The 12,946-nt window shown below is 37.7% G+C and overlaps 1 protein-coding gene across 2 annotated transcripts in view; it reads right to left on the bottom strand.

Annotated features, from left to right (window-relative positions):
- The window catches only part of LOC124615902 (lysosomal acid glucosylceramidase-like), a 296,037-nt gene that overhangs the window by 107,903 nt on the left and 175,188 nt on the right, over positions 1–12,946 (bottom strand). For both annotated transcript variants that reach the window (XM_047144076.1, XM_047144077.1), the window contains exon 5: positions 10,887–11,040. In XM_047144076.1, the coding sequence (XP_047000032.1) occupies positions 10,887–11,040 (154 nt within the window). The remainder of the gene's footprint in view (positions 1–10,886; positions 11,041–12,946) is intronic.

The following is a 12,946-nucleotide window of genomic DNA, read 5'->3' as shown; positions in this document are numbered from 1 at the left end:
TACATGCAATTCAGAACCTGTAAGAGATTTCCACCCAGCATATGCATCATGTATGAAGAAGAGCAGATAGAAGAGGTTGACAGTCTTAAATTCCTGGGATTACAACTTGATAATAAATTCAGTTTGGAGGAGCACACCACAGAACTGCAGAAATGCCTTAACAAATCTGTATTTGCAATTCGAGTGTTAGCAGACATAGGCAACATAAAAATGAAAAAGCTTGCATACTTTGCCTACTTTCAGTCCATAATGTCATATGGTATAATATCTTGGGGTAACTCTTCAAGTGAAACAAAAATTTTCAGAGTCTAAAAGCGTGTAATACGTATTACCTGTGGAGTAAACTCACGGACGTCCTGTAGGAACCTCTTCAAAGAACTGGGTATACTGACTACTGCCTCTCAGCATATTTACTCCTTATTGAAATTTGTCCTAAATAATATATCTCTTTTTCCAACAAACAGCTCAGTTCATACATACAATACCAGGAACAAAAATTATCTGCACAAGGACTTAAAAGCACTTACTTTAGTTCAAAAATGGGTCCACTACTCAGGAACACTCACCTTCAATAATCTGCCAGAAAACATAAAAAATTTAGTTACAAATAAAGATCAGTTTAAAAGGAGCCTGAAAGACTTACTAGAGGCCAACTCCTCCTACTCCATTGACAAATTTTTTAATAGAAACAAATGATGTATTGTATATACTCATACTATTAGTATTGTTATTTCCGCTAAAAAAATGATGTATTGTATATACTCATACTATTAGTATTGTTATTTCAGCTTAAAAAGAATTTTAAAAAAATTGACACATTCCACATCCATGAGGACCTCCTCAGCACAAATCTATGGAATGAAAAACTAATCTAATCTAATCCGATCTGCTCTGTACATGGGATCAGCGTCCCAGCAACTGCTAACTCTTCTTCTACAGGTAACTGTATGTATCGGTTACACAGGATAGAGTATATAGGCCAAAGCTTTGTAAAACTTGTCTTTATTGTCAGCTACTGTAGCCATCTTGTTTTTGAGGTGCAAATTTGTTCTCAGTTGGAAAAATCTTTCTCTGGATGTACTATCTGTGGAAGTAGGGTACTAATGCATACTAGAACCTCTACAGAATGATGTATGGGATGATTATTCACGAACTGTTTTATTGCATAGAGTAAATTTATGGAGCTTCCATATCATTACAGCATCAAGAATATAATGTTAGTCTCTGCTCTTTCTCCCACAAAGATCCACCTCCTGGGACATCAGAGAGGCTTTGACCTCTTGAAGCTCTTGATGTTCCCACAGTGCCCCCACAGGGAGTGTGGACCTTTGTGGCTTGCGTTCACTGTGAGTAATGTGCAAGTTAATTGTTTCTCATTGAAGCATGAGTCAGATGTCTGCCATAGAATGGTGGTGAGCTCATCTGAGGCCTGTGCCATGGTGAGTAGCTACATTGGTGAATGGCCTACAGGTGATATTGCATCAGCAGTTGATACAGGCAACTGATGTGGCCATAATGTGATTTGGAGGTGACATCCGGTACAGGTGATAGTGATGGTAGCTCTGTGAGTGGCTGACTGTGTTGTTGGCATCAGGGGAGAGGTTGTGGGTGTCAGTATAGTCTGTTCACCTGTGATGGAACTGGGTGGTCCAATGTCTGTGAAGGGTGTCATGTGGTTCTCCTGTAGAGCCACACAGGTTTGAGCCTTGCAAGTGACACTGTTATTGGTGCACCACACACTAGTACATTGACAGTTTGTTTGCTACAGGACAGCACTTTTCTAGACCCTGTGTATAGTGGCTGGTGGCTGGACATTGATGTCATCACATACCATTATGAACTCATACTGGCAAAGATCCTGACGAACAATGACATTGTCTGCATGTTTGGTGACAGTGGCAGCATGTATATGTTCTCAATATATGTACAAATTCAATCCACTAATTTCAGCAGGTCAGTGTGTACTGTGTCAAACATAGGTTGTGTAAAATCCACAGAAAGCAATAGGGTTTTGTTGTACAGGATCTTGGCAAATGACATATGGATGTCAGCTTTGTATGCTGACCGAATGCCCCCAAGGCAGTTCCTCAGACCAGGGCCGACTGTGGCACATCATATCACATTTGGGGTCACCAATGTGGAAGTAGTGTAGTAAGGCATACTAGAGCCACTACTGAATAATGTATGACATGGTTATAAGTTAATCATTTTATTGCACAGAGAAAATTTTCAGAGCCTCTACACTGCTGCAGCATCAAGAATGCACTGCTAGTCTCTCCTTTTTCTTTTCCAAAGATCCTCACTTTGAGATGTCAGGGAGATTTCAACCTCTCAAAGCTCTCAGTGTTCCCACATATCTAACAAAAGTTGCATTTCCAATGCCATTTCTCAATACATTCGAACTCTCTGAAATTTTAGACTTCCCATTATCATATGAAGTCCAAACAATGTTTTGAGTTCTACTGATACAGATTTCTTTGAAAATGCTCCTCTTTCCACGTTGGAATGTCTCTGGCAGCTCAGACGAGAATGCCATTCTGGTCTGAGCTGCTTAAGATGGTAGTCATTTGTGCATGAGGTGTGCTTACTTGTGTGAATGAATGTTGTATGTTTTATTTTCTGAAGAAGGCTCTGGCAAAAAGCTAATGTGTCTTTTCATTGTGCCTGCCTGCAACTCAACATCTCATCTTTATGGTGAGTAGCAATCTATCTTTTCCTTGTATTATATTTATTCCAACCTTTCGTTTCCATTGTTTAATTTTTGTGTGTCAATTTTTAAAAATTTTTTTTGGGAACTAAAGGGAATTATCAGAACCACAATTTCAAGCAGTGACGCAAGTAAAGAAAGAGAAGATTTGTAGGTAAAGGGAACTATCAACATACGATTGATAAATCACATTTCTGGAATTGGTATCCTGGTTAATTACTCTCCTGCAGGGAGTGCCTAATATTCTATCAGCATGATAAGATGGTGATGGAGTGACAACATTAATGGTCTCAGTTACTTGTTCTAGTCACCAAAGAACATTGCAACTCTAGCAATTTACACACAACCATTGATATTTATGCGTATAAAAATTATGCTGACATGGACCATTGTTTCCAGGTGGTTTTGTAATGACACACTAGTGCTTGACTGTTTTTCAACCGCAAATTGCGTACTAACTGTAGCGGCACCTCACAACATCTCTATGGAAACTGAGCAGCTGGTGCAATGCTACAGTTGATCACTGTGGTGTCACTACCAAGAGGAGTGACTGTGATGGAAACACTTCAGAACCTAGCTTATAAGCTGGCAGAGGACAAGTCTGAGTTTGATGTAAATTGATCTGTGAGCTGTGTTGTAACTGGACTACTGGTTTGTCTCAGGTGCTAATATCACAGATTATGTTTGTCATAGCTGGAACTTTGATTTAGGGGACTGGACATTGCTTTGGAAACAGATGTAAATTAGCTTGCACTGTTTCTGAGAAGCATTCTGTACATATTTTTCATTGTAGATAATACAATGTGAGTCGCCACTAGTTTGGGTGTAGCTTGCTTTTACAAATGTGGTGATGATTGAGGACGTATAATGCATGCAAAACAGACTTCAGACATTTTTGTAATTAGCTGAGAATGTGAGTTTTCAAGAGGAAAGCAATTACAAAAGCTTCTAATCAAAAATACTCAGTCAGGAGCTAATACCACCTGTGTTTATAGTCTTTCCATTATTTAATGAACAATGTAAAAAGTGGGATGCTTACCGCTGATGACTGCACTGATCTTTGCAAAACAGAAAGACAAATGGCTCTGTTCTTGTCGGATATGTACCGTATCACATAATACAAGAATTAGCAAATCAATGATACCAGTGGAACTTGAACTGTCTATAGTATTTTCTATATTACAACAACATTTAGCTACAAAGAAACGTATTATTGCAGCCACAATAGAATTTTGGCAGTGAAAAAATGACCACAACCAACAGTATGCAGACTGGGCCATCTCCCTACAGGGATTAATTTGGAATGGCATTTTTAATGGTTGTGCAGGCATAACTATGTAAACACTCTAATCAGGGATGTAATAGTGCATCTTATTTCTGACTTGGAAGTGATGAACCATGCACTGAGGAAATCAAATCTGTCTCTAACAGAAGTAATGCAAACAGCTTAAGCCTGTGAACTACTCGTACAGCCCAGATTTTGTGTATGATGTAAGATGTTGCAGCCAGCTCTCCATTCATGTAGGATGCCACACTATCTCTGGCAGGGCACCCATCTGCTCCATGGCTCAGATGACCTTGTAAACAACCATGCCTGACATTGTTTTACTTGCGACACATCCAATGACTCCCTGTCAGTGCACAACATGCCACAGTTGTTGCAAAAAGTGACAGCTGCAAGAGTAATGCAGATATGTCTCAACCTATGAAATTAAATCTTCTGAGTGATGAACCTCTGGAAGTACCAATGTCTCATGACACAGTCCCACAAATGTACTTTGATGTGTTCATTGACCAATACCATATGAGGTTACTTATGAACACTGGTGCTTCTGTGCCCTTGCCATACTAATCTACCAATTTAAGTTTAGGGGTGCAGATGAGACAGATATTTTGACCTGTGGACATCATCAGGTGCCCTTTCTAGGAAAATTTCCAGTTTTATTCACTTAAAACCAAGTTACTTGGACAGTAAATTTTCTAGCAGTAGCAACCCCACAGAGACAGTGTTTTTGCAGTAATCTCTTTCCATGCTTAAGAATTTACAGTTCATGAAGCAGTGCATGAGATGCACTCCAAAGGGCCTTGTTCTCATTAAAGATTCTGTGTGTGAGAAATGCTAAAATTTTCTCTCCTGGATTAGGGAAGATAATTTACTCTTAAACCAATGTGTGCCCAACACTTCTTCAAAGGTTGCCTGGTGCCCTGGACTGTGGAGAAAGCAGAACTAAATAGACTCACTGATAAATATATAACACCAATTCCCCTAGTCACTTCATTAGTAATGATATACAAACCCAATGCTACTTTAACACTTTATGGCAATTTCAAAGTGATGACAGGTGCACTAACTAATATGGAAACTTATCCTCCACCACTCTCTGTAAAATCAGTCCACACACCTCACTTAGTAAAATCAACACTCCAGAGGTATACTTTCAAATTCCTTTGGTAACATCATCACATGCTTACCTAGTGCCAGTACTACAAATGGCCCTTACCATTATGATTTGTTACCTCTCAAAATCACTCCAGTCTCTGCCATATTGAGGTTATGGACCAATTACTACATGGTATATAATACCTTAGTGATGTCTTCATTACAAGTGTGACTCCAGAGGACCACCATCACATTCTTGATTTTTTGTTCTAGAGATTGGCAAAAAAAGGACTCAAATGTACACTGCACAAAAGTTCTTTCCTGCAACTATCCTTGATTTATTCGGGGTTGAAATCTACTGTAAATGGATGTTCATCAATCAAGAAGTATGTTGTGGCCATCACACATTTTGAAATTATATCTAACACTACACCTAACACCCTCTGTCATTTTCTAGCAACTTACAGGGCCAGCTCGACTGATGGCAGGAGACTGGTGAAGTGGCTTCAAAACCATCCATCATTGCACCCTCTTGGCCAGGCTGCACCCACTAATGGCATATGTTGTTCCTGTGGCCTCTCCTTTCTCAGGAATTGCCCCAGTGTGTGCCTTCTAGTTTGCGAGTTCAGATGTCATCCAAACTACATTGGTTGAACTGTTATGGCGCTGGTTATGGGTTGTAACTGAAGCAACAACTTCACTAACAACCTGTCACCTTGATGTTATTCATGAACACTTTTATCTTATTGAAGATTTGCGTCACCTTCTTGTGTTTTCTTGATGCAGTCAACCTGCTGTGCAATGTCATGAATTATCCCATGAGACTTTGTCTCCAGCTACAGAGAGTAGAGGGCTGTAAGAGAGCTTACATCTACACCAACTCACTCTGAAATGATGTAATTGCCTTAATAGAGAATTGTTCTGTATTTCATTGTTGCCATATTTAATGTGCACAAAATTAGGTCTTATTACTTATTACTCAGAATCTCCTCCAATTGCCTCTGCACAAATAGTGGATATTATCTACAAGCTAACTATCTAAACAACATTTCTACATGAAAGTCTTTCATCTGATTCCTGGGAAGAGGAGCAACAACCTGTTACAATGCAGTGTTAATGTGCCTATGAACAATAACATAAGTAACTCTACCTCATTCAAGGTATGTATACTTTCTGACTGGTGCAATGCCAGTAGCCTGTCTATGAACATAAATAAAACACAGGAATTAAACATTTCTTATAACAATAGAATCACCTTAGAAACAGTTCCTCTAAAGTGTCTTGGCATTGTTTTGCAAAATAATTTAGGCTGGCAGGCACATGTGAATTGTTTAACACCAAAAATTTCTAAAGGAATATTTATGCCCAGAAAATTACAAGCAACATTAGATGAGGAAATTTTTCTTTCTGTTTATTATAGTTATATTCACTCTCCTTTGACGTATGGGCCAATCTTGTGGGGAAATAATTGCTGCTCAAAATGCTTATTTACAGCCCAGAAAAAAGCTACCAGACTGATACGTACAGTACCACCTAGAACTCACTGCAGAGAATTATTTATTAAACTTAGTATTATGACCTTGCCATGTATACGCATATTTCAATGTCTCTTGTTCATTAAAAAGAACTTGTCTAGTTTTGATCTGAATTCTGATGTACATAGTTATAACACATGACACCGTAATTATGTAAGAAAAGACCACTGCTCATATACCAAACCTCTAAACAGCTTCAAACACACATCTGTAAAGCTATTTAATAAACTACCAGAGTCAGTTAAGAGTCTGGAGCTGAAAAAATTTAAGATATTTGTAAGAACTTTATTAATTCAAAATTGTTATTATACAATGGAAGATTTCTGTGAGCATAATTTCTAACATAGATTAATTATTTGTGTATTTATTGTCATTGTTGTTTGTACATTTATTGACGTTGCTTTTACAAGAATTACATCCCTGTAAATGTTTTGTTTTTGGGCAATAAAAATCAATCAATCATCAAGTGTTCCTCACATCATTAGTGTCAAGTAGTGTTGAGTGTTGTGTTGTCTCCAAAAGGTAGCTGCTGAGTGTTGTAGGCAAAGAAATGGATGAATGTGATTCAGAAATAGGCTCCTGTATAATCTTCCAAAGGCAGACAATGGCAGATGCATGAAGGACCAAATTTTGTTCAACATTCACATCATCAACACAAAAATACCTCCACCACCAGGCTGAACAGTGTCCTGTCATCAAAAACACAATGCATTTGGTTTTCACTGTGCTCGTACCCTTCCATCAATGAATCCAAATGTGCACCAGAACTCGTGAGTCTGGATACACTTTTCACATGCTTTGAGCATCCATTTGCAGAGTTTCTGTGTCGTGTCAATCTCTGTACCTTGTGAGGAGTGGTCAGTGGAAATAAACTTTCTTGCCTAAGGAATTTACTTCTGAGGCTAGACCAATGACCTTGCTGGTTGGTCCCCCCCCCCCCCCCCCCCCAAATCAACCAACCAACCTCTGAGACTGGTGGTTTTCCTGAACCCAAGGTACTGGTACTCATGTTGCATCCTCAAAATTAATGAAATGTGAAAAGCTCAGTGCTGTACCAAACAGCCAGCTGCAGTCAAGTGCACTAATATTGTACGCCTAGTTCATCCTGCATTCAACTATTAAATGATAGCCAGTAGAAGGTTTGTGTATGTGTTAGTCAAATGTCTGAAGAAGAATTGGGGGCTAATTGTTTCATATCATAAGTGCCATAATTTTTTTACTTATACATTTATTATGTCATCCAATAATGGAAAAGAACAATTCTGCATCTGAGTTTTGCCAATGATACAACTAATGATAGATTCAACCCAATATCCAGGTTGGAAGATCACCAGATAACAGTTTCGGAGACTGAAGACGTTACAACACCCTCGAATCAATTAAAGAAAACACTGGAAATGCATAATTTTTTAATTTAACTGGGTAAAATAGAGTTAACTGTATTTATGGTCCATCACTACTCTACTGCAAGTTCATCGTTCATTAAAAAAAAAGTATTACAGAAGTTAAAAATATTAACACCCTTTATAAAAGTTGATACTAAATACAAGCTCAAGAAACTTAACATAATAAATGGTAGAACAAGAAGAATCCAAAATAACAGTTTGAGAAAAGAAGTGATGATGAAATTTTACATAACTATGATGGAACCAGTAGTCATGTACAGCAGTACAGTCCTGAATCACTGTAGTTTGAGTATGGTGGTAGAAGCACAACAAACCACGTTGAAGTTCCAGGATTTAAAAAAACTTTGTCATTGTGCCAACCTACAGTTGAGATTTCTTGTATACTTTTCTTATATTAACTCAATACTGCTCTATAGCATAACTCTTCTAGGGGAATGCACCTGGGATAAAAACAATGTTTATTTTCCAGAAGCACACAGCAAAAGTATTATGTAAAATTAAAAATCGAATATGTTGCAAAACCGTCTTCAGTAAGCTTGAAATTCTTACATCCACATTACAGTACATTTAGCTCCTATGGTTATTTTTCCTGGGTTTAGGATGACCTATTAAATATACAAACACAAGACTAGAAGTAATGGTGATCACTATATGTGCCACTGTCTTGGTTGAAAATGAAATTTTACATGCTGGTGAAAAGTTAACAGGTTGATGGCACACATCAAGTAGGCAACTGGAAATCTCCATGCACTCAAAATGAAAGCAAGGGGTACCTTCTTAGCTTCTCTTTCTGTAATGTAACAGGATATTTGGACTTCTGGCTAACATTAATGATTATTTTATACACATTTTAACTTTTCCAATAAAAAGTCATCTGTTAGCCTTCTCTGTAATGTTACATAATTTCTTAGTGTGAATCACATGGAAACAGGATCTGAGAAGTGTAAGAAGAAGGACAAAGAATATTTTCAAAGTTGTTGCATTTTCCCTGGAAAAAAATGTGGAAAGTCAAAGGCAGGATAAGAATATTCATAAATTTAAATACTTTAAGCTCTGCAAGAACCAATATCAAAGATAGCCAATTGCTGTGCATCTTCTTGGTAAATGAGGAGACTACATGGAGAGGAAAGAGGAAGCAGACATACTGTAAGATACCAGTGAGAATCTTGTGCTGGTAAGATGTCTTGCCAAGGTGCTGAAGGAAGGTAGCATCAACAATTTAAAAGCTTATTGTAAAAGGTCCTGCACAGAGTTTAAGGTTTGTACAGATTTGTGAGCATAAATAACCATTCAGATTTTTGGAAAGGAACCTTAATTATGGGAACAACAGAATTAATTATTTTCACCGACAGAAGACCCATGCCATCACTTGACATTTGAAAACTTGTGTCTTGCTAAATATTGGCAACATGGACTCTTGTAAGAAAAGTAAAATTATAAACCTGCTAGTTCCTGAACTACTCAATATTAATTCATAAACTGACATTATATATCCAATTTTTTTTATTGAACAGTGTTTTTACAGGAAGTAACTATCACTTTGAATACTATAGATTATGAATATGAAAGTCTGTGTTCCCTGGCTTTGCCTAACTAAATCATAACTTAATGCTGAATAAAACTGAGGATAAGGTAGGTTTCCCATTATGATAATTTCTAAAAATGAATGTGTTTACTAGTATTGATTTCCACCAGCATATATGGTGAGTAGTGAGCACCACTGAATTGATAAAAAAATGTGGCAGCATCATAAGGCAAAACTCCATTTCATTCTCCTTTACAAAACCAGTTTTACTTGTAGACAACATGTTTTCAGCTGAACACTAACTATGCTTAAATTTCAAGAGTTTCTTAAGTTTGTGATTGTATTGCATGTAGTGTAAAATAATAGTGTAACTGATCCAAATTAAAACAGACTAAAGTCTCTACCTCCCCTTGTCACTGTCATTTTTGGAGTGCTTCAATTGGATTACTGCTAACTTGTGGTGAAAGCAAACAAAGCTGCTAAGTGCACTGAGAAATAGCTTTGTAATTAAATTAATTCTGAATTGATGCAACTATATACATGTTTGGTTTTATGTACTTCCTGCAGCACAAAAAAATTATTCTATTATTCTTTTGTCAATACTGAGTAATATGCCAGCAGTACAGATCAGCCTACATTAATTAATCAGATTGAAAAAAAAAGGGAGTAAGAATCATAAAGTAATAACCCTGAAAATTAATTTCCAATAAGTCAATAATTCTGCCCATTCTGCCCGAAAGTTTGTTAGCAGTCTGTAAATGAAGCAGTAATTATAATATCCTTCTGCAAGAAATTAATATCTTGAGAAGAAGAAGAGCTGCAGAGATATGGTACCTCACACGTATGTATCACTGCGAAGGAAATCCTTCTATGGTACAACCTAAAGTCAAAGTGGCTCCTTGCACCCAGAGGCAAGCTAAACAACTGGGACTTCTGTCACATCATTGGGTTGTGCACAACAGTATTGCATAACTGTATAGGTGGACTGATATTTCAAAACAAACTTGAAGTCATTATAAGCTTCTAATGATATCACAAACTCTCCAAATGCACAAATCTTGCCTGATGATGACTGTGGCAGGATTTATTAATGTGATTATCACTAAGTAATAAAGTAATGGTAAATTAGCCTGAAGTGTAAGCAAACTTACTAAAGTCATTCTTACCTCTCGAAAAGCAACTGTTCGCTACAACAGGAGTGGAGCAAAGGACGGAATTTTCATTTTCAACATGAATGGTGTTTAATGCTTACTGATTGAGCACTTTATGCTGAAATATATATGAACATCAAGGGAAAAATAAAACTGAATAATTTTGTAAAAACAACTGTTACCTTAAGATTGTAGTCCTCCCATGTCAAATTAAATTTTGTAAGCTGAGTATCATTTTCATAATCATCATATGTATAGCCACGTATAGAAAAGTCACATCCAGCTATTGGCACCCTTCCCATGTTCAGGCTGATACCAGAGGATGTGAAATAAGACCTGTAAATAAATTAACATAACTGAGGCAAGAATTTTCAATGCAATTAGTTTATACAGTCTTGTGATGGTCTTTGTTTGTGTTATAATTTAAAATATTTTGCCTTTTTATTTACTAATTTAGTTTCACATTTACTTTGAGCCCTTGCATTCCTCTCATTGTGATACTTTATTTTTATTATTTCATCATTGATATTTTTACTCATCCTTCCATCCTGACCAGTTAATCCTGTATCTGGAGTTGCCCAAACATTCTGTGTCTAACTCCATTTCCTATTTCTCCTGCCTTATCTATTCCATAGCCTCCCACTGTGTCATCTTGTCTGTCTATTACTGCAGTATTCTTCAAGATCCTAAGGTTAGCTTGCACTAAATCCAAAGCCTTTGAATCAGTTCCAATGGTGTGCATGTATCTTATAAAGTAAATCAAGGAAGCAGGAAAACCCAAACACTTCTGGATGTTGTGAGGTGATTGACAACTGGATTAGTTGTGATTAGATGAGATCTAAAAGACTTAAATACATATCTGAATATCATCTTAGTGCTGTGTAATGTGACATCTCAGATCAGAGTTGCACTCTGAGATTTTAGTGTTACAATACTGACCAATATAGCAAACTTGAGAAGAAATTGTCTATCTCCATGTGGAGTAGAACTATATGCTGCACTGAAAATGGTAGGTCAGACTGACATTCAGACCTGAATTGGTCTGACACTTATCCTGTATAATCAATAGTTAATCTGCATCATGTTAATTCAAGTAACTGAAACCAATAATAATGATGTTACTGTGAATGTGATTTATTTTCAGCTCCTATGCTTAGATTAATCTTAATGTATGGTGACCACTAGCAATGGAAAAAGCTTTTTCTGATGCAGAGTTAAAACCTTACAGTACCATATATCTTGTAATCAGACTCAATTAGCCTCTTGCATGTATCTACACTGTACTTTGATGTTTGACTATGCTTTGATTAAAAGTATATTTTCAGTGGAGATTAATAACTTTGTGACTGGCATTTCAATGACTTGAGTAATAGTGACCAGCTGCCAACCACCAACCAATCACATTTATTTTCAATAAAAACTGCTGTCAAGCTTGGTTAGCTTCATGCCAGCAACTGTGCTCCCCCCCCATCCCAACTCCAGCTCCCCAAAAATCTCACTGATATTGTTTTCAGGTTTCAACCAGCTTTCTATACCTAGTAGTATGTGAGCTTCACTGCTTTTCAGGAGTGCTGTAAACTCAGGCACTTTCTTTGAATTCTTCAGCAGTTACCCATCAGGATTTTAATACTGTTACCTGCAGAAGGCATTTCTTTCGATCTTACACTGATACTTCTAGATTTCCTACAGCTATCATTATCTGGATTGGATGGAGAGTTGCCTAACCCAAAAAACCCTTCTGTGCATCCCAGTCAACTACCTGAGTAGCAGCCTCTGATGCATAGCACCCATCTGACCCATTTGGGGGGACCCTATAGTTCTCGGTCCTATGGCTCAAGTCTTGGAAGTTGCAGCCCAGCTTGCCACAGAACCTTCAAAGTCTCTGGTTCAGTCTTTCCACTCAGCTCAGAACCAAAGGGCCATGGTTAGTTCTGGGGACAATGCTGCAAATTGAGGACTTGTTGAAACTCCGTGTACAAGGCTAGCCTTCTCAACCTTTTCAGATAGTTGCTGGAATGTTCCAAGTATGATCCTGGAGCCCAGATGACAGGCACCATTTGTCTCAGTGTTTACCACAGCCTACAGTTGGTTGCATCCTGTCCCTCAATGGCTGCTGGAATAGTCTCTTCAACATGTTGAATGAAGCCCCCAAGCATACACACTGAGTGACCTGATGTCCTTTCCTGTCCCTGCTGCCATTTTCGTGAGGGGTACTATCATTTGCCAAATGTTTAAACTGCTG

Source organism: Schistocerca americana, chromosome 5 (genome assembly GCF_021461395.2).
Source record: "Schistocerca americana isolate TAMUIC-IGC-003095 chromosome 5, iqSchAmer2.1, whole genome shotgun sequence".
Lineage (NCBI taxonomy): Eukaryota > Metazoa > Arthropoda > Insecta > Orthoptera > Acrididae > Schistocerca > Schistocerca americana.
Note: the sequence above shows the minus strand (reverse complement) of the source record. Positions and strands in the feature narration are given on the sequence as shown.